The sequence below is a fragment of the Coregonus lavaretus genome (genome assembly GCF_964263955.1).
Source record: "Coregonus lavaretus genome assembly, chromosome: 33".
NCBI lineage: Eukaryota > Metazoa > Chordata > Actinopteri > Salmoniformes > Salmonidae > Coregonus > Coregonus lavaretus.
Window position 1 is genome coordinate 29,030,393 of NC_140020.1, and position 24,989 is coordinate 29,055,381.

The 24,989-nt window shown below is 42.4% G+C and overlaps 1 protein-coding gene across 1 annotated transcript in view; it reads left to right on the top strand.

Moving 5' to 3' along the window:
- Positions 1 to 7,123: 7,123 nt before the first annotated feature.
- LOC311108809 (kinesin-like protein KIF26B) overlaps positions 7,124 to 24,989 on the top strand; it is a gene marked incomplete at both ends in the record, with an annotated part of 41,335 nt that continues 23,469 nt past the window's right edge. Inside the window, 7 exons of the mRNA XM_084151572.1 lie at positions 7,124 to 7,186; positions 7,407 to 7,772; positions 9,202 to 9,696; positions 13,247 to 13,335; positions 13,493 to 13,676; positions 18,436 to 18,663; positions 19,000 to 19,093. Of these exons, the coding sequence (XP_084007698.1) occupies positions 7,124 to 7,186; positions 7,407 to 7,772; positions 9,202 to 9,696; positions 13,247 to 13,335; positions 13,493 to 13,676; positions 18,436 to 18,663; positions 19,000 to 19,093 (1,519 nt within the window). The remainder of the gene's footprint in view (positions 7,187 to 7,406; positions 7,773 to 9,201; positions 9,697 to 13,246; positions 13,336 to 13,492; positions 13,677 to 18,435; positions 18,664 to 18,999; positions 19,094 to 24,989) is intronic.

Sequence of the window (24,989 nt, forward strand, 5' to 3'; positions counted from 1 at the left end):
ATTGCATGGAACTCCGTTCCATCTCATATTGCTCAAATGAACAGCAAACCTGGTTTAAAAAAACAGATAAAGCAACACCTCACGGCACAACACCTCTCCCCTATTTGACCTAGTTAGTTTGTGTGTATGTATTGATATGTAGGCTACATGTGCCGCCCCCCAAACACACACACATTCAAATATCTGTCAATTTCCAGACCTACAGTGCCTTTCGGATAGTGTTCAGACCCTTTGACTTTTTCCACATTTTGTTAGGTTACAGCCTTATTCTAAAATGTTTTAAATATATTTTTTTCCTCCCATCAATCTACACACAATACCCCATATTGACAAAACAAAAACCATTTTTCAGAATGTTTTGCTACTTAAAAAAAAAAAAAACGGAAATATCGCATTTACGTACAGTTGAAGTCGGAAGTTTACATACACTTAGGTTGGAGTCATTAAAACTCGTTTTTCAACCACTCCACAAATGTCTTATTAACAAACTATAGTTTTGGCAAGTCGGTTAGGACATCTACTTTGTGCATGACACAAGGAATATTTCCAACAATTTTTTCAGACAGATTATTTCACTTATAATTCACTGTATCACAATTCCAGTGGGTCAGAAGTTTACATACACTAAGTTGACTGTGCCTTTAAACAGCTTGGAACATTTCAGAAAATGATGTCATGGCTTTAGAAACTTCTGATAGGCTAATTGACATAATTTGAGTCAATTAGAGGTGTACCTGTGGATGTATTTCAAGGCCTACCTTCAAACTCAGTGCCTTTTTGCATGGGAAAATCAAAAGAAATCAGCCAAGACCTCAGAAAAAAAATTGTAGACCTCCACAAGCCTTGTTCATCCTTGGGAGCAATTTCCAAACGGCTGAAGGTACCACGTTCATCTGTACAAACAACAGTACACAAGTATAAACACCATGGGACCACGCAGCCGTCATACCGCTCAGGAAGGAGACACGTTCTGTCTCCTAGAGATGAACGTACTTTGGTGCGAAAGAACAACAGCAGAACAACAGCAAAGGACCTTGCGAAGATGCTGGAGGAAACAGGTACAAAAGTATCTATATCCACAGTAAAACGAGTCCTATATCGACATAACCTGAAAGGCCGCTCAGCAAGGAAGAAGCCACTGCTCCAAAACCGCCATAAAAAAGCCAGACTACGGTTTGCAACTGCACATGGGGACAAAGATCATACTTTTTGGAGAAATGTCCTCTGGTCTGATTAAACAAAAATAGAACTGTTTGGCCATAATGACCATCGTTATGTTTGGAGGAAAAGGGGGGTGCTTGCAAGCCGAAGAACACCATCCCAACCGTGAAACACGGGGGTGGTAGCATCATGCTGTGGGGGAGCTTTGCTGCAGGAGGGACTGGTGCACTTCACAAAATAGATGGCATCATGAGGAAGGAAAATTATGTGGATATATTGAAGCAACAGCTCAAGACATCAGTCAGGAAGTTGAAGCTTGGTCGCAAATGGGTCTTCCAAATGGACAATGACCCCAAGCACACTTCCAAAGTTGTGGAAAAATGGTTTAAGGACAACAAAGTCAAGGTATTGAAGTGGCCATCACAAAGCCCTGACCTCAATCCTATAGAACATTTGTGGGCAGAACTGAAAAAGCGTGTGCGAGCAAGGAGGCCTACAAACCTGACTCAGTTACACCAGCTCTGTCAGGAGGAATGGGCCAAAATTCACCCAACTTATTGTGGGAAGCTTGTGGAAGGCTACCTGAAACGTTTGACCCAAGTTAAACAATTTAAAGGCAATGCTACCAAATACTAATTGAGTGTATGTAAACTTCTGACCCACTGGGAATGTGATGAAAGAACTAAAAGCTAAAATAAATCATTCTCTCTACTATTAATCTGACATTTCACATTCTTAAAATAAAGTGGTTTGGGAATTTTTACTAGGATTAAATGTCAGGAATTGTGAAAAACTGAGTTTAAATGTATTTGGCTAAGGTGTATGTAAACTTCCGACTTCAACTGTAAGTATTCAGGTCCTTTACTCAGTACTTTGTTGAAGCACCTTTGGCAGCAATTACAGCCTTGAGTCTTCTTGGGAATGACGCTAAAAGCTTGGCACACCTGTATTTGGGAAGTTTCTCCCATTCTTCTCTGCAGATCCTCTCAAGCTCTGTCAGGTTGGATGGGGAGTGTTGCTGCACAGCTTTTTTCAGGTCTCTCCAGAGATGTACGATTGGGTTAATGTCCGGGCTCTGGCTGGGCCACTCAAGGACATTCAGAGACTTGTCCCAAAGCCACTCCTGCGTTGTCTTGGCTGTGTGCTTAGGGTCATTGTCCTGTTGGAAGGTGAACCTTCACCCCAGTCTGAGGTCCTGAGTACTCTGGAGCAGGTTTTCATCAAAGATCTCTCTGTACTTTGCTCAGTTCATCTTTGCCTCAATCCTGACTATTCTCCCAGTCCCTGCAGCTGAAAAACATCCCCACAGCATGATGCTGCTACCACCATGCTTCACTGTAGGGATGGTGCCAGTGTTCCTCCGGACGTGATGCTTGGCATTAAGGCCAAAGTGTTCAATCTTGGTTTCATCAGACCAGATAATATTGTTTCTCATGGTCTGAGAGTCTTTAGGTGCCGTTTGGCAAACTCCATGCGGGCTGTCATGTGCCTTTTACTGAGGAGTGGCTTCCGTCTGGTCACTCTACCATAAAGCCCTTATTGGTGGAGTGCTGCAGAGATGGTTGTCCTTCTGGAAGGTTCTCCCATCTCCACAAAGGATTTCTAGAGCTCTGTCAGAGTGACCATCCAGTTCTTGGTCACCTCCCTGACCAAGGCCCTTCTCCCCTGATTGCTCATTTTGGCCGGGCTGCCAGTTCTAGGAAGAGTTTTGTTGGTTCCAAACTTCTTCCATTTAAAAATGATGGAGCTCCCCCAAAGACATCAATGACAGATTCCGTCAGTTTTATGAGACTCTATATACATCTAAAGCGGATCCTAACCCCTTAATTATGCAAAACTTTTTGGAGGACTGTAATCTTCCTGCCCTGAACCAGGAAGACACTAACTTCCTGAATAAGGAAATATCTCTTGAAGAAATTAGAGAAACAATTAAATCTCTAAAGAGTGGCAAGACCCCGGGCCCAGATGGATACCCTGGTGAACTCTATAAAACATTCAGCAACATGCTATCTCCCTACCTGCACAAAATGTTGGTTCGGGCCAATGAGGATGGAGCTCTCCCATCTACTTTGGATGAGGCGTTTATTACAGTTATACATAAGAAGGGTAAAGATCCGGAAGAGGTAGGGTCATACAGACCAATATCCCTCCTTAATACAGACCAAAAGATTTTAGCAAAAACTCTGGCTAACAGGCTTAGCACTTTAATTGGCAAATTGGTCCATTCGGACCAGACCGGCTTTATCCCTAATAGAAACTCATTCTTCAATCTCAGGCGCCTCTTCAACATTATGTATTCTCAGAGGTTACCTAACGTGGACCTTGCCGTTATATCTCTTGACGCCGAAAAGGCCTTTGACCAAGTTGAGTGGCCCTATCTATTCAAGGTCCTACAGAAATTTAATATTGGAGATGGGTTCATAAATTGGATCCAGCTTTTATATAGGAACCCCTGTGCGAGAATACTCACTAACCAATCAATGTCGCCCCGATTTAACCTTCACAGAGGGACAAGGCAGGGTTGTGCGCTGTCGCCTATGCTCTTCGCCCTAATTATTGAACCTCTCGCTCAAGCGATCAGATCTCATTCAGCAATACACGGCTATAATACTAAAGATACTCTAAATAAGATTTCCCTATACGCAGATGATATTCTCCTCTATGTAACAGAACCCCACGCTAGTATTCCAGCTATTCTTGAGGTGATTAATTTGTTTGGTACCTTCTCGGGATACAGAATAAATTGGAACAAGAGTGAATTAATGCCCATACGGTTGCAAAACACCTCCTGGCTAGAACATCTTCCAGTTAAGTTATCTTCAGAAAAATTTATCTACCTTGGAATTGTAGTTACCAAACAATACTCCTTACTATTTAAAGAGAATTTCCCTTCTCTGATGCAAAATCTCAAGGCAAACATACAGTTTTGGAGAACTCTCCCAATTTCTCTGCTCGGAAGAATTAATGCCATTAAAATGGTCTTCCTCCCACAACTGCTCTACCTATACCAGAACATCCCAGTATTCATACCTAAATCATTTCATAAACAACTGGACTCTATTATCAATACTTTCATCTGGGATTATAAAACACACAGGATAGGTAAAAAACACCTATGTAAATCCAAGATGGAAGGAGGATTGTCTCTCCCAAATTTTATATTTTACTATTGGGCCGCTAACCTCCGCGCTGTTACGTTTTTGCTGGATGACGCAACCCCGCCACCCAGCTGGCTTAGCATGGAGCGGGAGGAGTGTCACCCCTTCTCTATTGGTGCCGTGATTTTGTCACCTGTTAATCTGGAGATGTCACTTTACCATAACAATCCTATTATACATAGCACAGTCCGAATCTGGAAGCAAATTAAAGCCCACTTTGAGCTTAGACCATTATCATTCATGCTCCCTGTTGCCAGGAATCCCTCCTTTGCCCCCTCTAACCTTGATAACACCTTTGAGCGATGGGGAGAGTTGGGGATAAGTACCATAGGGGATTTATATATAGGAGGGACCTTTGCTTCCTTTGAAGCGCTGAGGGAAACTTATAACCTTCCCAGAAGTAACTTTTTCAGATACCTACAAATTAGAGACTATGTTAGAAAACACCTCCCAACATTTGAGAATGCTAAACCTTCCATGTTTGACGGATGCATAAAAATATGCCCCACCTCAGACAAACTGATATCTCGTCTGTATGACGCTTTTCAATCTGTTAGCGCACCCTCTACAGATGCCATTAAGGCAAAATGGGAGGAAGAACTAGGGACTGACATTTCGGTGGCAGACTGGGAGGATAGCTTGGAGTATATCCACACCTGCTCCATTAACTCCAGACATCGTCTCATACAATTTAAGGTATTACACAGATTACACTATTCCAAAACTAAACAGCATAGGATATTTCCTGATACATCCCCTATGTGTGATAAATGTCAGGCTGAGCAGGGTACACTACTCCACTGCTTTGCCCTATGCTCTAGTCTGTATGGTTATTGGTGTGGAATATTTGGGGTCCTCTCTGAACTTCTGGAGACTTCAATAGACTCAGACCCGCTTCTGATAATCCTGGGAGTGTCCGACTCCCTAAACGGATTAACCAACTCCCAAAAACAACTCATCTCTTACAGTCTCATCTCGGCAAAAAAATTAATATTGTTGTTTTGGAAAAGGAGGGAAGCGCCCTCTACCAAATTATGGCTCAGCGAAGTGGCAAAAACTGTACACTTAGAAAGAATTAGATATATTCTGAACAATAAATTATCAACATTTGATCAAATCTGGCAGCCTTTCCTCTCTTACCTGGACCAGTCGGTGCTGTGAATTTGTACTTTTTAACGCACTCTCAATTGTCATATTTATATATACCTTTGGGCAGCGTGTGCTGGCCCCGACACTCGAGCAGTCGGGAGGGGAATAGGGTGGAATAGGGGGGTGGGGGGGGGGGGGGGGGGGGTGGATAAAGGGGGGTATAAGTGGGGGGGTTACATCTACCCTTTTTCTTTCTACCTGTCCCTGTTCTGTATGTCGTGTTTTGTAATATTTGTTTTGTGTCCAGAACTCTGGGTCTTGTTGTTCATGTCTGTTCTCTTATGTTTAGATAAGAACTGTACACATGTCTTTCATACCTATACACCATTCTTGTGTGTGTCCAATAAAAAATATTTGAACAGAAAAATGATGGAGGCCACTATGTTCTTGGGGACCTTCAATGCTGCAGAAATGTTTTGGTACCCTTCCTCAGATCTGTGCCTCGACACAATCCTGTATCGGAGCGCCACAGACAATTTTTTCAACCTCATGGCTTGGTTTTTGCTCTGACATGCACTGTCAACTGTGGGACCTTATATAGACAGGTGTGTGCCTTTCCAAATCATGTCCAATCAATTGAATTTACCACAGGTGGACTCCAATCAAGTTTTAGAAACATCTCAAGGATGATCAATGGAAACAGGATGCACCTGAGTCTCATATCAACGGGTCTGAATACATATGTAAATAAGGTATTTCTGTTTTTTATTTTTAATACATTTGCTAAAATTTCTTAAAACCTGTTTTCGCTTTGTCATTATGGGGTATTGTGTGTAGATTGATGAAGAATTTTTTTTATTTAATCAATTTTAGAATAAGGCTGTAACGTAACAAAATGTGGAAAAAGTAAAGGGGTCTGAATACTTTCCGAATGCACTGTATATTGAATGTTAGGTTATTGAAGTAACATTTCCACAAGAACACAGTACAGTAAAATATAGTTTCCCACCATCTAAGAATTAGCAAGAAAAATGGAGTTCATTATCAGTAATGGCTGACAGGATATTTCCTAATGAGAACTCATCTGTGTGGGAGATGGTGAGTGAGTGCACATTTTCTCCAAAGTTCAGAGAGAATCAATCCAACTGGTTCCCAGACACTCCCACCATAAAACCCACAACAGTACCTTGGGGCACTCTGGTTCATGGAATGTCCTCAAGACACACTTACGTAACTTCTCTTCTAGCCAAAACCACTATCATCCGAATAAGCATTATGTTAGGCACAATCATATCCAAAAACCGTTAAGAAACATCCAAAATCATAGAATCAGATTATTTCACATAGCCTACAGACCACAAACTTCCATTGAGAAAGGAGTTTTAAAAAGGTAGGTCGAGTGCCACGTTTATAGCTTGCATTTTACTTCCTCCCTGTGGATAATGAGGGGAATGCACAACGAAATTAAATCAGTAGGATGCCCGCGCGCTCTCCCTCTTGATGCGCGCCGACATTACGCACGCCTTCATTCACACAGCTACTTGCTCAACATTATAAGACGCTCAAGTGCGGATACTTTACGGGGTAAAATAATACAATTGCTTCATATTTTTCATTTTTAGACCGTGTAAAAAAACCAACAAGGCTGACTAAAGTAGACAGCATATCCTTGTCTTTGGCTTTGTTCCGTTTTCCCTTCTCAACAACCTATTGCTATGGCATCTCTCACTCGGAGAGAGAAGGAGAGATGTCCCACAGCAGGGAACCGAAAGTATTGGGTAAGGGACGCTCGATTCAATATCATTATTATTATTTCTTTACATTCAGTATTTATCTTAAGTTGTTTAGATAGTGGGTTGCACAGTTCTAGTATTTACTTATTATTTGATGACTCATAGGCTTTTAAAACATCAGGTTCAATTTATGTTATGATGATGTCATGGTTATTTTATTCAGTTAGCAGTTTATTAAGGTGCTTGGTATTTTTGCATTTCACAGACAGATGCGCCTCAATGTAAATCAACCAGATTCTACTCTGAGACTGGGAGCGGGACAGTACTACACGAGGACTGTCAATCAACAGACCGCCCCTCTCCAGAGGGTGCAGGGTCCAACACCGACCCTCATGGAGTTCCGTGGCCAAAAACGGATGTCCCATCCCGAGGGTCTCTGACAGGACCCTGCGCCGGTTCCGGAGGACCTGTGATTACCAGTGGATTTGACACTATTGGACCCCCCGTGGTGGGAAGTTGGAGCGTTCGGAAATCTGACGGAAAAGTTATTTGTGAGCATTGCACGGCGACTGTGGCTGCACTAAAGAGACAAGCACTGAGCCTCGTCATTCCTCAATATATCTCATGCAAGGTAGGCTTATCAATACATCACTTTCTATGGAAATGTGTTTTATGCAGTAAGCAGTAGCATGCATTCATTGTAGTGATACAATATACTTTGGGGATAATTTAAGGGGTTTGAATTGAAATGGTCAGAAAATGTGATTTAGAGGATTAGCCACAGATTTGCCACAGATTTGAGGTTTTGCCACGGATTTGAGCTGCCTTAACAAAGCCTAATCCAAATGGTCACATATTTTTTTCTTCTTCTATTGCATCTGATTTGTAGCAGACATCAGTTCCAGTCATTGAGCTGACTCATAGGCTAACCCTAGAGTGAACTGAGATTAATATTTTAACAAAGCAACTCATGTCCCCTTCAGACCTCATTACCAGAGGTACAACGAAAACATTTGCTTTACTCTCCTATGAGAGGAATATGAAATAGAACAGGAAGTTTTCAAATGAACCACAGGCCATTATGTGGAGATACTACCTCATTGTTCAGACAGAGACAGTCAGTAGAAATCTGATAATGGCTTCTTGTAGTGTATTGATTTCCAGACCAGGGCCATGATGAAATCTGACCTGTTATGAATCCTAAAGAAAATACAGCTCGCTGACAGCCTGGTTCCAGATCTGTTTGTGCTGTTTAGCCTCCTCCTACACTCTTAGAAAAAAAGTGCTATCTTAGAAGCTAAAAGGGTTCTTCAGCTGTCCGTATATTGTAGGAGAACCCTTTGAAGAACCCTTTTTGGTTTCAAGTAGAACACTTTTAGTTCCAGGTAGAACCCTATTGGGTTCCACGTAGAACCCTTATCTCAGATGTTTCTACATGGAACCCAAAAGTGTTCTACATGGAACCAAAAAGGGTTCTCCTATGGGGACAGCAGAAGAACCCTTTTGGAACCCTTTTTTCTAAGGGTGTATGGTCGTTGTTTTGCCTGGTCCTAGATCAGTTTGTCTCTTTGTTAAGACAAACACACAACCCAAAGTTTGGCTATACAGCACAAACATATCTATTACCAGGCTAGGTCTCTGATGGCTCAAGTTTTGGGTTGGAGTTAGTTTGGGCACATCTGCGTTTTTCTGGTTGACTTTGTTTTATGCAATAGTACAGTAGTCTGGGATTTGGGTAATTGACATTAGCAGCTTGCGGGAGAAAGGTTTTGGAATGGAAGTTCAGGGAGGACAAGGGCACAGAAACTTATGACAGACCTTACATCAGACATAACCTATGACAGATGCTATTATGATGATTGATTCTGAAAGTCAATATAGGCCTACTTGGTACCATGCCACATTTGGATAGTTTCCTCAATGACAGACTGTCATCAATGACAATTAATTATAAACGTTTTCCGCTTTTGTAATTCACTGTGATGTTTGTTGTTTTTGTGATTGAATTGGACTCAATGCATAGAACCATACTGTACATTCCCTTTACATCCATTCTATAGGACTCCACCTTGTCAGCCTATCTCCACGACAACCTCCAAGCCCACAGCGGTACCATAGACGTCTGGGCTGTGGAGGAGGAGCAGAGTGTCTGTGACGTCTGTGGTGCCCACCTGAGCCAGCTGAAGCAGGAGGCCATCCACCTGATCCTAGCCAGGGAGGAGCGTGCCAAGTGGGCCACTCCATCTACCGCCAAGCCCCTTCCTGGATCAACCTCCACCAAAGCAGCACCATCTAGCCCCCGCCTCTCAGCCTCTTCCAGGATCCATAGCTCCCCTGCCAAGCCCTCCCCTGGACCTCGATCCGCCACCTCCACAGCACCACCTAACCCCCACCTCTCAGGCTCCACTAGGAGCCAAAACCCCCAGAAGACCCACCCTAGGAGGATCCTGAAGCCCACCCCAGCTGAGATGGATAGATGGGTTGAGGAGCAGCAGCATCTAGCCTCCTGCATATCAATGTCCAGCAATAACAGAGTCACCATCTTCCCCTACCAGGTACTGTACATCTAAAAGCCTACAGGTTGTATATCATAAGATTGCCTTGGTATCACAATAGCTATTTTTTATTATGGAGTCTAATGGAGGCTATATCAATATCATGAACCATGACACATCCCGTAGCAGGTATTGTATATCTATAAGCCTACAAGCTTGACATTGCGCGCTGATATGCCTGTAGTAGCCTCCTTTATTATGGCTTATTATGGATTCTAATGGAGGATACAACTACAGTATATCAGGGAAAATCATGACACATCCCCTGCCTGCCTGCACATCCTTATATGGGCGTCGCTATCTGTAAGGACTGAGGAGAGGATGCTCTTATAGAGAGAGTTGTCACTGTCAACCTGTGATTCACAGATGAGGAGAGGAGAGGGGAGGAAAGGATAGGAGGAGAGGAGAGGGGAGGAAAGGATAGGATAGGATAGGAGGAGAGGGGAGGAGAGGGGAGAAGAGGAGGGAAGAGGAGAGGGGAGGAGTGGAGTGGATGCTCTCATAGAGAATGTTGTCACTGTCAGATTTGATTGACGCCGTCCGATCAGCCCCAATTAGATCCTGAGAAGTGAACATTTGCAACCTTATCGCTAATGGAGGGAATTGGGTTGTGATTTATTTCCCGTCATAAAACAGCCAGTCAAAAAGCAGGCGGCACGATGATCAATAGCCTGGTCATATTTAACGACTGGTGAAATATGTGTAGTGCAGTATTGTAGCCCCCACAGGGCTAGGCGGTAAATACAGCCGGTACGAAAGTGGATGGATGGAAGCATTTAAGGAGCCTAGAGTAGGCTACAGTAGCCATAGGGCTTCTACCATAGGGCTTTGGTCAAAAGTAGTGCACTTTATAGGGAATAGGGCGCCATTTGGGAAACAGCCTATATCTCCTTCAGTGCATTGTGGCTAATGAAGTGAAGTGGTCTCTGGTCTATCAGCTTCTGGCTGTGGAGTGGCTGTCTGGCTGAGGACTAGCCTGATCACAGATCAGTTATGGTTGGCATAACAACGACCATAGGAGTTGGCTGTATAGAGCACAAACAGATCTGGGACCAGGCTAGCTGAGGACAACTGCCATAGTCTATTAGACAATATGCAAAGCAGAGCATATTATACAAGCGTATATGTGTTATTAGGTAGGTTTCCATCCAATTGCCGACAGATTTTCATGTGAATATTCAAAAATATGCATTAAAGACAATATGCAAATGTTTCCCAACAGTGGTGTGTTTCCACAAAATGGACTTGTTGCAGATAGAAATCAGTGCGTGATGACGTAGTGCACACAAAATGTACTTTTCGCTGAAGTTTGTATGTACCGAATAAAAATCTAAAGTTCAGTGTGTTTCCATCGCATTTTCAACTCTACCGACAGTTTTGTCACAAAACTGTTGCGTGAAATAGCAAATGTGCCTACTATGGTCTGGGCATGTGCGCTCTAGCTAACAGCTAGCAGATACAGTGTGGGAAGGCTAGTCTACATTATGAGATTATGGATAAGAGCAAGAATGCTTTTATTTGTCAAAACGGCAGTCAAGCGTCGTTCATCATGTCACCAGAATAAGACCCTCAACATTTATTGCAAAGGAGCATCAAGCTCATATCATGCACTTTCACCGCCCTGTGAAGTTCATCATATCTTATTTCCTCTGTAGCCTAATAAACTGCATGGTTTCCCGAGTTGTAGTGGGAGGACCACACACCATATCATCGCGTGACTCCAAGTTTACTTTGATATGATGGTTATTATATCAATATTTGCGCATAAAGGTGTTTCCACCTCTATTCCACGCATAACTAATTTTACAGACACAAAAGATCCCACCATGTCGAACGAACAAATAATCTGTCGGCATTTATAAAATTGTACTGAAACTTCCTGTTTCCCTCCCAGCTGTTGTGATTTTTTTTATATGGTATGACTTCACTCGCATAAAAACTGTGGATGGAAATGTGGTTATTGATGTGTTTTCATGTGATATTCCACTTGGAGGAAGCAGAGCAAATGCCAGTCAAAGCTATGGTGACCTCATGGTAATGGAAGTGTTTCCACCATTCCAGTTTGAGATAGAAGAGAGGATGAGGAAAGGGACAGAGAGAGAGAGAGAGGGGTGAAGACAGAGAGAGAGAGAGAGAGAGAGAGAGAGAGAGAGAGAGAGAGAGAGAGAGAGAGAGAGAGAGAGAGAGAGAGAGAGAGAGAGAGAGAGAGAGAGAGAGAGAGAGAGAGATCTTCGGGGTGTGGGGGACAGGGGGTTCAGAGTCAGAAAGGAGGGGTATAAAAAAAATAAGAGTAGAGGTAGAACTTTTCCGCCCCCCCCCCCATTTCATTCCAGATGTTAGCCATGCCCCAGGGTGCCTCATGGCTCTAATTGGCATTACATGGCTGGATGTTTCCTGTGGCAGTAGCAATAAAGGGAGGAGAACAGGGTTGTTATCTTGCCCTAAAAAGCTGAAACATTGATGAGACAATAGAGCTGCAGAGGGGGACACTATAAAACAAGACTCTGGCTGTCGCTTTCGCTCGCGGCCAAGCTCTGTGACTTCATTTCAGTAGATATACAGAGTAGGGAGTAGGCCAAAGCGTACTCTCAAACGCACGCACGCACGCACGCACGCACGCACGCACACACACACACACACACACACACACACACACACACACACACACACACACACACACACACACACACACACACACACACATACACATACACATACACATACACACACACATACACATACACATACACATACACACACACACACACCCTAGGGCTGGAGGGAAGGGAAAGCAGGGTTGGGTTGAAGAGTCAGACTCTTCATGCACATCCTCGGGGTATGTGGTGTGTAATAGTCAGATGCAGTGCGGTCAGAATAGGTTTAGTAGTGTTTCTGAGTCTGATTGTCTGAGTCATGTCTCCATTAAACCCTGGAACTATGTGTCCCATGTGTGACACTACTAGTCTATATGTAGAGCAAATGATGAATGTCCCATTTACCTAATGTGCTTTCGTTCTAATGCCCCACATCCACAGATTAACCACTGATTCTTCTCTTGGGTTGCGTTCCGAATGGCAGCTTTCCCTAGAGCCTTATGGGCCTTAGTCAAAACTAGTGCACTAAATAGGGAATAGGATGCCATTTTGGATTCATCCTTGGTCTAATTACTCTACTTCTATGTGATCTGTGTAAGAGAATGTAGTCAGGATCTTGGTTGATATCAAAGTAAAATGCCTTTATCAAACTAATTTATCTTCAAGCTAATCTATTTCATAGTCTACGTCCCAACTCACACCCTATTCCCTATATAGTGCACTACTGAAAGGCCCTGATCCAAAGTAGTGCACTAAATAGGGAATAGGGTGCCATTTAGGACGCAACCATTGCCTTGTCCTATACGATGTGCTGTTGGCAACTCTTCTATCATTGCCAAGCCGTACTTTGGCATGACATTGAACGAACACAAAGAGGAGTTGGCTAATAGCCGAAACAGGCTGGACCCCCAGGCTATGGATATTCTAATACAGATGATCATTCTACTTCTCTCCAGTTTTCAGAGGAGTTCTCAGAGGGACAGAATGAGACTGTGGCTGTCCAGAGCAGTCCAATGGCTCCTGCAGTTTTCTCCTTTCTGGTCAGGTACGTGTAAAACTAGTCAGTTAGATGTCTACAGAGTAGACATGGGTTCCTGCAGGTCGTTTTTTTTATTGATTAATAAAAAGTCTTACATAATCATTCTGAAATTGAGGATGTACCTACTGTATTTTTGAAATGTCCACATCCTATTTTTCCACAGGGCAGCCCAGAAACTGAGCCTGACGTCGAGAAGGAAGGGCCAAATGTCCGCCCCCTCTCCTGTGTCTCCTCCCCCCCATTACACCACCTGCTACAGGGACATCATCCAGAGGTCTCCACCCACAGTCCCCACCTGCCTCCTTCAAGCTGCCAACCGACTCAAAGACGCACCCAACATTGGCAAGGTAACCAACTGTACTCAGTTGTTCACCTGGGTTTTGACCAACCAGATCGTTATTGTAAAAGAGAATTTGTTCTCTTTGACTTACCTGACTACACTGAACAAAAATATAAATGCAACATGCAACATTGTTTTTATATTTTACTTAGTTACAGCATATAAGGAAATTAGTAAATTGAAATAAATTCATTAGGCTCTAATCTATGGATTTCACATGACTGGGAAAACAGATATGCATCTGTTGGTCACAGGTACCTTAAAAAAAGGTAGGGGTGTGGATCAGAAAACCAGTCAGTATCTGGTGTGACCACCATTTGCCTCATGCAGCGTGACACATCTCCTTCGCATAGAGTTGATCAGGCTGTTGATTGTGGCCTGTGGAATGTTGTCCCACTCTTTAATGGCTGTGTGAAGTTGCTGGATATTACGGGAACTGGAATACGCTGTCGTACACGTCGATCCAGCGCATCCCAAACATGCTCAATGTGTGACATGTCTGGTCAGTATGCAGGCTATGGAAGAACTGGGACATTTTCAGCTTCCAGGAATAAATGTACAAATCTTTGCGACATGGGGCTGTGCATTATCATGCTGAAACATGAGGTGATGGCGGCGGATGAATGGCACGACAATGGGCCTCAGGATCTCGTCACGGTATCTCTGTGCATTCAAATTGCCATCAATAAAATGCAATTGTGTTCGTTGTCTGTAGCTTATGCCTGCCCATACCATAACTCCACCGCCAGCATGGGGCACTCTGATCACAATGTTGTCATCAGCAAACCGCTCGCCCACATGGCGCCCACACGGTTAGGTCAAGACCCTGGTGAGGACGACAGGCATGCAGATGAGCTTCCCTGACGGTTTCTGACAGTTTATGCAGAAATTATTCAGTTGTGCAAACCCACATTTTCATCAGCTGTCAGGGTGGCTGGTCTCACATGATCCCGCAGGTGAAGAAGCTGGATGTGGAGGTCCTGGGCTGGCGTGGTTACACGTGGTCTACGGTTGTGAGGCCGGTTGGACGTACTGCCAAATTCTCTAAAACAAAGTTGGAGGTGGCTTATGGTAGAGAAATGAACATTCAATTCTCTGGCAACAGCTCTGGTGGACATTCCTGCAGTTAACATGCCAATTGCACACTCCCTCAAAACTTGAGACATATGTGGCATTGTGTTGTGTGACAAAACTGCACATTTTACAGTGGCCTTTTATTGTCCCCAGCACAAGGTGCACCAGTGTAATGATCATGCTGTTTAATCAGCTTCTTGATATGCCACACCTGTCATGTGGATGGATGATCTTGGCAAAGGAGAAATACTCACTAACAGGGATGTAAACAAATTTGTGCACAAAATGTAAGAGTAATAAGCTTTTTGTGGGTATGGAACATTTCTGGGATCTTTTATTTCAGCTCATGAAACATAGGACCAACACTTTACATGTTGTGTTTATATTTTTGTTCAGTATAAATAACTACTTTTTAAAGTGTTTCCAGAGTCATTAAGCAAGTGAGAGTGGTTGTGTCGAGGAGTGAAGAAGATCCTATATCGGCACTCATAATACTACCCCCATCTTTATGAAATGCTATAATGTGGTGTTAATGCCCTTTCTGTTTCTGCCCTCCCCTCTGGGGTATACTGTAGTGGAAATCAATATGGCTGCCCTCGTGTTTCATAGACGATCGGCTTGGGCTGGTCTAGAGTTACAGATAACAGGCCTCCATCCCATCCCTCCATCCCACCTGCACTCAGCCCAGAACAATGCAGGGAGAACCTCTCTCTCTCTCTCTCTCTCTCTCGCTCTTTCTCCCCTCTCCCTTTCTCTCTCCGGTTCTCCTTCCCCCCTTCTCGCTCTGTCTCTCCCCCTCTCTCCTCTATGTCAGTATATGGCTTCTTGAATAATTCAGCCCCCATAAATATAGCGTGACACAAGCTCAATAGAATGGAGTCAGGGTAGGAGTTACAAAGCAAGCCTCCCTCCAACAGATAGTAGACAGACTAGCTACCATCACTTGCTTTTATTATGATTCATCATCATAATCAAGGCTGATGGATTATGTCCAGGGTTTGGTAGGTCACATTCTAAATGTAATCTGTTACAGTTACAAGTTACCTGTCCAAAATTGTTATCAGTAACATAGCTTTAGGATTACCCAAAGTAACGTAATCTGATTACTTTAATTTACTTTTAGATTACTTTCCTTTAAGCGGCATTAGAAGAAGACAAAAATGAATATTACCAATTGAACGACATCTATTACAAGATAAGTCAATGTTAGAGTTTACATAGCTGGCCAGAAATGGATGTTGGGTTATGTAGGCTTCTGACCCATTGCTTTCTACTTCAATACAGATAATAAAACGATTAGGCTATATATTTACATTAAAATCTAGTCTGTCAGATTTACAGTCATTTCAATTAATTAAAAACCCATTGATCTTCAAGAATAGACTTGGAAATATGGAAATATAGTGTCATAAGCGTCAGTGAAATGCGGTGGGCGAAGTCAAACGCAGGACAGAGAGCTTACTGGAAACGTACTTTACTAGAAAGTAAACTGGGTACATACAACCTCCACACAGGGAGGAAAATAACCCGCACACTAACGACTGCCGATGACGAAAATACAATCACACACAACACACAATGAAAGACAGAGGGTTAAATAGGGAAGACAATACAACATAATGGGAAACAGGTGTAGACAATCAAGACCCAACAAGTCAAACACAGAAACATAGATGGTTAGGTTACATTCTAAATGTAATCCATTACAGTTACTAGTTACCTGTCCAAAAGAGATCTAAGTGGCTGTTGAGGTCTTAGCTAACTTAACATAGAACCTCTCATAGCCTTTAAATCCACTGTGTTTCCAGTAGATCTAAGTTAATGTCTGGACCAGCAGAAACCTGTTAATGTGGCGTTCCAACTCAGGATATATAGGATGTAGCTACATGAATTAATAATAATTGATCATTGATTAGATTTATATAGTGCTTTTACAGACACTCAAAGAGTTTTTAAAACTTAACAGCATAGAATTACATAGACTCACTACACTGAATTATAGGATCTCAATGCTTTATAGTACATAAGTGTAAACTGTGTAGCCTATAATAACAATTACTACAGTTATATCCCCTCTCTAACACTAGTCTATGGGTGTTTAAGTCAGAGCGATAGACACTTTGCTTTTATCTGTTCAGGTTGGTATAAAAGAGACACCATCTCACAGGGGTGAACAGCAGTATGCTGCCTTTTTGTCGCTATTTACCAGTGACGTTTGAAATCTCTCCTCAGTTGCCTAGCGGTGCGATATCCCTATTTTGTTTAGCTTAACGTCTTCTTACACCTATTTCAAAGGAAACATATAAATAGCAGTGGATAGAAGGAAATAGAATCAGGAAAGCTGGGAAACTCATAGGGTTTAATGCGACTGCTGTGTCTGTCATTTCCAACCTGCTTTAAAAGAACGAGAACATCCTGCCTGTGACCCATATTGACAGCTGCTTTGACTATTCTACGATCACATCTGATGCTTTAGATATTATTGTTTAGGATTTAGATTGTTTAATAATGCATGGATTTTTATGCTTTCCTTCTTGGTTCTATCAGTTTTATTGTGTGTAGAAAATGCTTTTACTGGTGTTTTTCCCCAAATGGAATATTTAAATACTCATTTAGCTTCCACCAAACCTTTTAGAAAATGCTCTTTACATGGAGTTACCTGTAGATCTTGACTTCGATCTTATTTATTGTAAAAACTAGACAAATACATTTAAAAAAAGTATTATTCAAGTTGAATCTCCATTATTCAAGTTGGATAATGAAGATTCAAGTTAGGACTTATGGTAAAGTCCTAACTTGAATCTTCATTATCCAACTTGAATAATCGAGATTCAACTTGAATAATACTTTTTTTTAAAGTGAAGACTGGGGATCAGCCTGACCAAAATACTCAGTAACCTCCTCCATATAGCCTAACTCTCTGTCACGCCCTGACATAGAGATCTCTAGTTGGTTTGGTCAAGGTGTGAATATCTATGTGATGATCTAGAATGTGTATTTCTATGTTGGCCGGGTGTGGTTCCCAATCAGAGGCAGCTGTCGATCGTTGTCTCTGATTGGGGATCATACTTAGGCAGCCATGTTGCCTACCTTAGTTGTGGGATCTTGTTTCTATTATGGGTTGGCTTGTTGTATGTGTAGCTTCGTGAACGTCACATTCTGTTGGATTTTGTTATTTAGTCTATATAATAAACGACTATGTACGCATACCACGCTGCACCTTGGTCCGATCCAAAACACAACGAGCGTGACACTCTCACACACTCACATGCACACATGCACACTCACATTAAACAAAACAGATATAAATATTTTTTCTTGATTACTGATCAATTCATTTATACATTTATAATTAGTAGGCTTTGTTACCTGTTTTAACAAACCTTTTTTATTTTTGTAGTTATTTATTGTATATTGTTTTTTTGTGGTGATGTTTTCATATAAACCCTTGGGCTTCCAACCACACCTGCACACCGTTTATTTTATTTTATTTGTTTTTATCTGTATTGTTGTCTATCACTTGTTTTCTTTGGCGCAAATAACTAAATACAAAATAAAATAAAATACATAACTTCATGCATACGGTATAATTTCCCTTATCCACTCAACATCTATTCATCCCAGTTCCCAACTGCCCCCCTGAAAAAGAACATGATCACATCTTCACCACCAGCTTTCCTCTCTCCGTACAGGTCAAAGTGGTGCTGCGAGTCTGCCCCTCTCCCACCGTACCCCCTTCCCAGCCCAAGCCACCCATTTTTAGAGTGGACCCAGCCAAGAGAAGGGTCACCATGATTGATCCTACCACCACCCACAATCAACAGCCACACTCCGAATCCATGCCAACACACGTTGGGGAAGCCAAGGGTCACTCTAAGACATATGTCTTTGATGCAGCCTACCCTCCAGAGTCAACCCAGGTCAGTGGGTACAGTACAGTACAGTACGGTTGGTTTGTTATCTCTGTCTGATTACCTGAAAACTGATTGGACTTCAAATGCAGTTTCCCAGATAGCTATCGCTATATCAAGCACTGTTATCTTAGCCTCTCAGCCTCTTTCCTTTCCCAGCCGTGTGTGTTAGTGTTGTTTGATGGATCAGATACACTCAGCCATTTTATTAATTCATTCTGCTCAAATGTAGTTTTATTTCTGTTTCTTAACAGCGGGATGAACGCTAAGGTGGATGGATGGATTCACCCTCTTTTCTTCTTTTTTCACCCTCTTTTTCTGTCCCTCCTTTTTCCCTTCTGCTAGGCGGAGGTGTGTGTAGGTATTCTGCCTGACGTCATCCGTTCTGTGGTCAATGGGGCAGACGGATGTATTCTGTGTTTTGGACATGGTGAAGTGGGTAAGTAATGAAAAAAACAGCATAGACCAACATACATTCAAGCTGGTCCATGCTGATCTATGCTGGTCCATGCTGGTTTATGCTGTCAGTGCTGGTCTGATGCTGGTCAAGTTAGTCTGAGCAGCATGGTCTAGCTTGTCAAGCTGGTCTGACCAGCATGGTCTAGCTGGTTATGCTGGTTGACCAGCATGGTCTAGCTCAGGGATGGGCAACTTTGATTGGGGTAGGGGCCACAAAAACTCTGAACTCCTCATGAGGGGCTGCAGTGGCTCCCAGGTCTGCGTACCTACACATGCAGTCAGAGCCGGCCCTAGCCTTTTGAGGGCCCTAAGTGAAATTTAGTTGTTTGACATTTTCCTAAGTGACATTTTGTTTTCTCTCCTCTTTACAGTGGAGAGAAAACACATTTTGATTTAGCAATTTCATGACTAATTGCATGCAATTCTACTGATTTTGCCATAGGGTGGAGAGAAATGTTTACAATCTTTAATACTATATCTGAGTGAGAGTGACTAAAATAATCAATGATTGATACAAGTTTAGATAGCTGGCTAGACTAATTTACCAATCTTAGAAATGTTAGCTGACACAGACTAATTGAGTGACTGTCAGTGACTGACTTAACAAGATTTTGAAATTGCACCTTGTGTATTCTACTATTCGAACTCTCAAAAAAGAAATGCGGGCCTACAAAAGTTGCCCATCCCTGGTCTAGCTGGTCTGACCAGCATGGTATAGATGGCTATGCTGGTTTACACCTTCGCTGTGTTTTGGACACTGGTGACCAGCCTTTGTGTTTTTGGACATATACCAGTTTATGCTGGTGATGCTGGTGACCAAGCTGGTCCATGCTAGTCTATGCTGGTCCAGCATGGTCTAGCTGGTCAAGCTGGTCTGACCATGCCCATCATTATCATATTTTCCAGCATGCTCTATTGCAGTCGATTTTTAGAATTGTTTGTTTCAATATCTGTTTTGTTTGTTGTGTTTTTACATATACAGTTGAAGTCGGAAGTTTACATACACCTTAGCTAAATACATTTAAACTCAGTTTTTCACAATTCCTGACATTTAATCATAGTAAAAATTCCCTGTCTTAGGTGAGTTTGGATCACCACTTTATTTTAAGAATGTGAAATGTCAGAATAATAGTAGAGAGAATTATTTATTTCAGCTTTTAGTTCATTCATCACATTCCCAGTGGGTCAGAAGTTTACATACACTCAATTAGTATTTGGTAGCATTGCCTTTAAATTGTTTAACTTGGGTCAAACGTTTCGGGTAGCCTTCCACAAGCTTCCCACAATAAGTTGTGTGAATTTTGGCTCATTCCTCCTGACAGAGCTGGTGTAACTGAGTCAGGTTTGTAGGCCTCCTTGCTCGCACACACTTTTTCAGTTCTGCCCACAAATTTTCTATAGGATTGAGGTCAGGGCTTTGGCCACTCCAATACCTTGACTTTGTTGTCCTTAAGCCATTTTTCCACAACTTTGGAAGTTTTCTTGGTCATTGTCCATTTGGAAGACCCATTTGCAACCAAGCTTTAACTTCCTGACTGATATCTTGAGCTGTTGCTTCAATATATCCACATAATTTTCCTTCCTCAAGATGCCATCTATTTTGTGAAGTGCACCAGTCCCTCCTGCAGCAAAGCACCCCCACAGCATGATGCTGCCACCCTCGTGCTTCACGGTTGGGATGGTGTTCTTCGGCTTGCAAGCCACCGCCTTTTTCCTCCAAACTTAACGATGGTCATTATGGCCAAACAGTTCTAATTTTGTTTCATCAGACCAGAGGACATTTCTCCAAAAAGTATGATTTTTGTCCCCATGCGCAGTTGCAAACCGTAGTCTGGCTTTTTTATGGCGGTTTTGGAGCAGTGGCTTCTTCCTTGCTGAGCGGCCTTTCAGGTTATGTCGATATAGGACTCGTTTTACTGTGGATATAGAGACTTTTGTACCTGTTTCCTCCAGCATCTTCACAAGGTTATTTGCTGTTGTTCTGGGATTGATTTGCACTTTTCGCACCAAAGTACGTTCATCTCTAGGAGACAGAACGCGTCTCCTTCCTGAGCGGTATGACGGCTGCGTGGTCCCATGGTGTTTATACTTGCGTAGTATTGTTTGTACAGATGAACGCGGTACCTTCAGGCGTTTGGAAATTGCTCCCAAGGATGAACCAGACTTGTGGAGGTCTACAATTTTATTTCTGAGGTCTTGGCTGATTTCTTTTGATTTTCCCATGATGTCAAGCAAAGAGGCACTGAGTTTGAAAGTAGCCATTGAAATACATCCACAGGTACACCTTCAATTGACTCAAATGATGTCAATTAGCCTATCAGAAGCTTCTAAAGCCATGACATCCTTTTCTGGAATTTTCCAAGCTGTTTAAAGGCACAGTCAATTTAGTGTATGTAAACTTCTGATCCACTGGAATTGTGATACAGTGAATTATTAGTGAAATAATCTGTCTGTAAACAATTGTTGGAAAAATAACTTGTGTCATGCACAAAGTAGATGTCCTAACCGACTTGCCAAAACTATAGTTTGTTAACAAGAAATTTGTGGAGTGGTTGAAAAACGAGTTTTAATGACTCCAACCTAAGTGTATGTAAACTTCCGACTTCAACTGTATGTTGATTGATTAATTAATCTTATGCTACACAAAGATAAAAAAACATAAATAATTGTTCTAAACTAATCCAATCTGTTAGTTGCACCCATTACTGAAATGGTTGTTCCAGTTTAGATTGTTTTAGTAGTTTAGGTTATTTATTCATATTTCTAACCCTGGCAGATTGTGGGTGATTAAAAGTTCAAATAGTTGGATATTCCCACTCGGCTGGATTCTAATTGGATTTAAATATCACTTTGCAAGCCAGCATAGGCTGGTCAGCAGCATAAACGTAGCAAATGCTGGTCACCAGTAAAGACACAGCTAAGGCTGGTCACCAGCAAAAACACAGCGAAGGCTGGTCATCAGCAAAACCAGCACTAGCCACCAGCATACAGTGCGTTCGTATTCAGTCCCCTTGACTTTTTCCACATTTTGTTACGCTACAGCCCTATTCTAAAATGGATTACACGTTTTTCCTCATCAATCTAAACACAATACCCCATAATGACAAAGCGAAAACAGGTATTTAGACATTTGTGCAAATGTATAAAAAAAAAAAATTGAAATATCTAAAGTATTCAGACTCTTTGCTATGAGACTCGAAAATGAGCTCTGTTGCATCCTGTTTCCATTGATCATCCTTGAGATGTTAGTACAACTTGATTGGAGTCCACCTGTGGTAAATTCAATTGATTGGACATGATTTGGAAAGGCACACACCTGTCTATATAAGGTCCCAAAGTTGACAGTGCATGTCAGAGCAAAAACCAAGCCATGAGGTCGAAGGAATTGTCCGTAGAGCTCCGTGACAGGATTGTGTCGAGGCACAAATCTGGGGAAGGGTACCAAAATATTTCTGCTGCATTGAAGGTCCCCAAGAACACAGTGGCCTCCATCATTCTTAATTGGAAGAAGTTTGGAACCACCAAGACTCTTCCTAGAGCTGGTCGCCCGGCCAAACTGAGCAATCGGGGGAGAAGCGCATTGGTCAGGGAGCTGAACAAGAACCCGATGGTCACTCTGACAGAGCTCCAGAGTTCCTCTGTGGAAATGGGAGAACCTTCCAGAAAGACAACCATCTCTTCACCACTCTACCAATCAGGCCTTTATGGTAGAGTGGCCAGACGGAAGCCACTCCTCAGTAAAAGGCACATGACATCCCGCTTGGATTTTGCCAAAAGGCACCTAAAGGACTCTCAGACCATGAGAAACAAAATTATCTAGTCTGATGAAACCAAGATTGAACTCTTTGGCCTGAATGCCAAGCGTCACGTCTGGAGGATACCTGGCACCATCCCTACGGTAAAGCATGGTGGTGGCAGCATCATGCTGTGGGGATGTTTTTCAGCGGCAGGGACTGGGAGAATAGTCAGGATCGAGGGAAAGATGAACGGTGCAAAGTACAGAGAGATCCTTGATGAAAACTTGCTCCAGAGCGCTCAGGACCTCAGACTGGGACGAAGCTTCACCTTCCAACAGGACAATGCACACAGCCAAGACAACGAAGGAGTGGCTTCGGGACAAGTCTCTGAATATCCTTGAGTGGCCCAGCCAGAGCCCAGACTTGAACCCGATCGAACATCTCTGGAGAGACCTGAAAATAGCTGTGCAGCAACGCTCCCCATCTAACCTGACAGAGGTTGAGAGGATCTGCAGAGAAGAATGGGAGAAACTCCCCAAATACAGGTGTGCCAAGCTTGTAGTGTCATACCCAAGAAGACTCAAGACTGTAATCAATGCTAAAGGTGCTTCAATAAAGTACTGAGTAAAGGGTCTGAATACTTATGTAAATTTAATATTTCAGTTTATTATTTTTAATGCATTTGCTAAAATGTCTAAAAACCAGTTTTTGTTTTGTCATTATGGGGTATTGTGTGTAGATTGATGAAAGGAAAAAAAAAACTATTTAATCCATTTTAGAATAAGGCTGTAAAGTAACAAAATGAGGAAAAAGTCAAGGGGTCTGAATACTTTCCGAATGCACTGTACATGTATGCTGTTGATCAGGATGACCAGCCTATGCTGGTCTATGCTGTTTTTTTCATCAGGGTAGTAGCATTGCTTTAAGTGACCATGAAGACCAAACCTCATAAGGAGAGTGGCTATTATCTCTTTCATCAATGTCTTTTATACATCGCTTGTATCCATCTATTTCCTATGAGCAGTGGCATGGGAGGTGCTTCATCCATCTCTTTCATCTCTCTTTTCCTTATGGGGGTGGTGGTGGTGACATGGAGGTGTTCCATCCGTCCTCTCCTGTATTCATCCCATCTTCCATTCTTTTTCCACCTCTTCGATAAATAAAAGGAGGAGATTCATCCATAATACATCACAAGTGTTTTTAAGCTTCTTCTGCCTTCGTTCTGCCTGCAAAACACGTCAACATGACGAGGCGAGACGCAAATATTTTGTCAGTCAGGATGAGAAGGCTGAGGGGACTAAAATCTAAATGGACTGTAAGATGCTCACTGCTCCATTATTAGGAAAATGGAATCCACTTAGCTTTACTAAAGGCTTTTAATAGACGACTGTCTGTGTGACACAAATACATAAAAACCCTTTCTCTCCTGTAAGGGCAGTGTCTCCTTGGAGCTATACCTTTCTACTACACATGACGCCACTGGCCGTAAATCAGATTGAATTAGTCGGGCGGTGTAGACGGCGGCAGGTCGGCTGCCAGGGGATATCAATCTCTCTCCCTCCATAGAATGACCCTCTGGAATGAATAATGGCAGGCTGGTTTGCCTTTAATTGGACAAAACCAATTCTCTTACCCTAATTCAATTAGCATTTGGATTAGAGTGAGTAAACCTAGGACACAGATCACTAGAGTTATGGTACTGTAATACGGGACAAAAGTACCTCCCGAGCCTCCCTCCCTCTCTCCCTCCCTCTCTCCTCTATACTGGATCACTTAGGTGGCTTCTACACATTCGTATACTCTATAAAAAAGGGTTCTGAAAGGGTTCCTTGTGGGGGTCAGGGAAGAACCCTTTTTGGTACTAAGTGGCATTTATTTTCAAAGACTGTAATGGAGGAGGATAAAAGTGTCTGCTAGTAAGTGGCAGTGGCATACAATGTAAAGGCCGTATGTAAATCCAATCCGATATTATATATATATATTATCTTAAAATAGAGGAAATATGTTCTCTATTATAAACTGGGTGGTTTGAACACTGAATGCTGATTGGCTGAAAGCCCTGGTATATCAGAACATATACCTTGTGTATGAGAATTACATTGATAAACAGTTTATAATAGCAATAAGGCACCTCGGGGG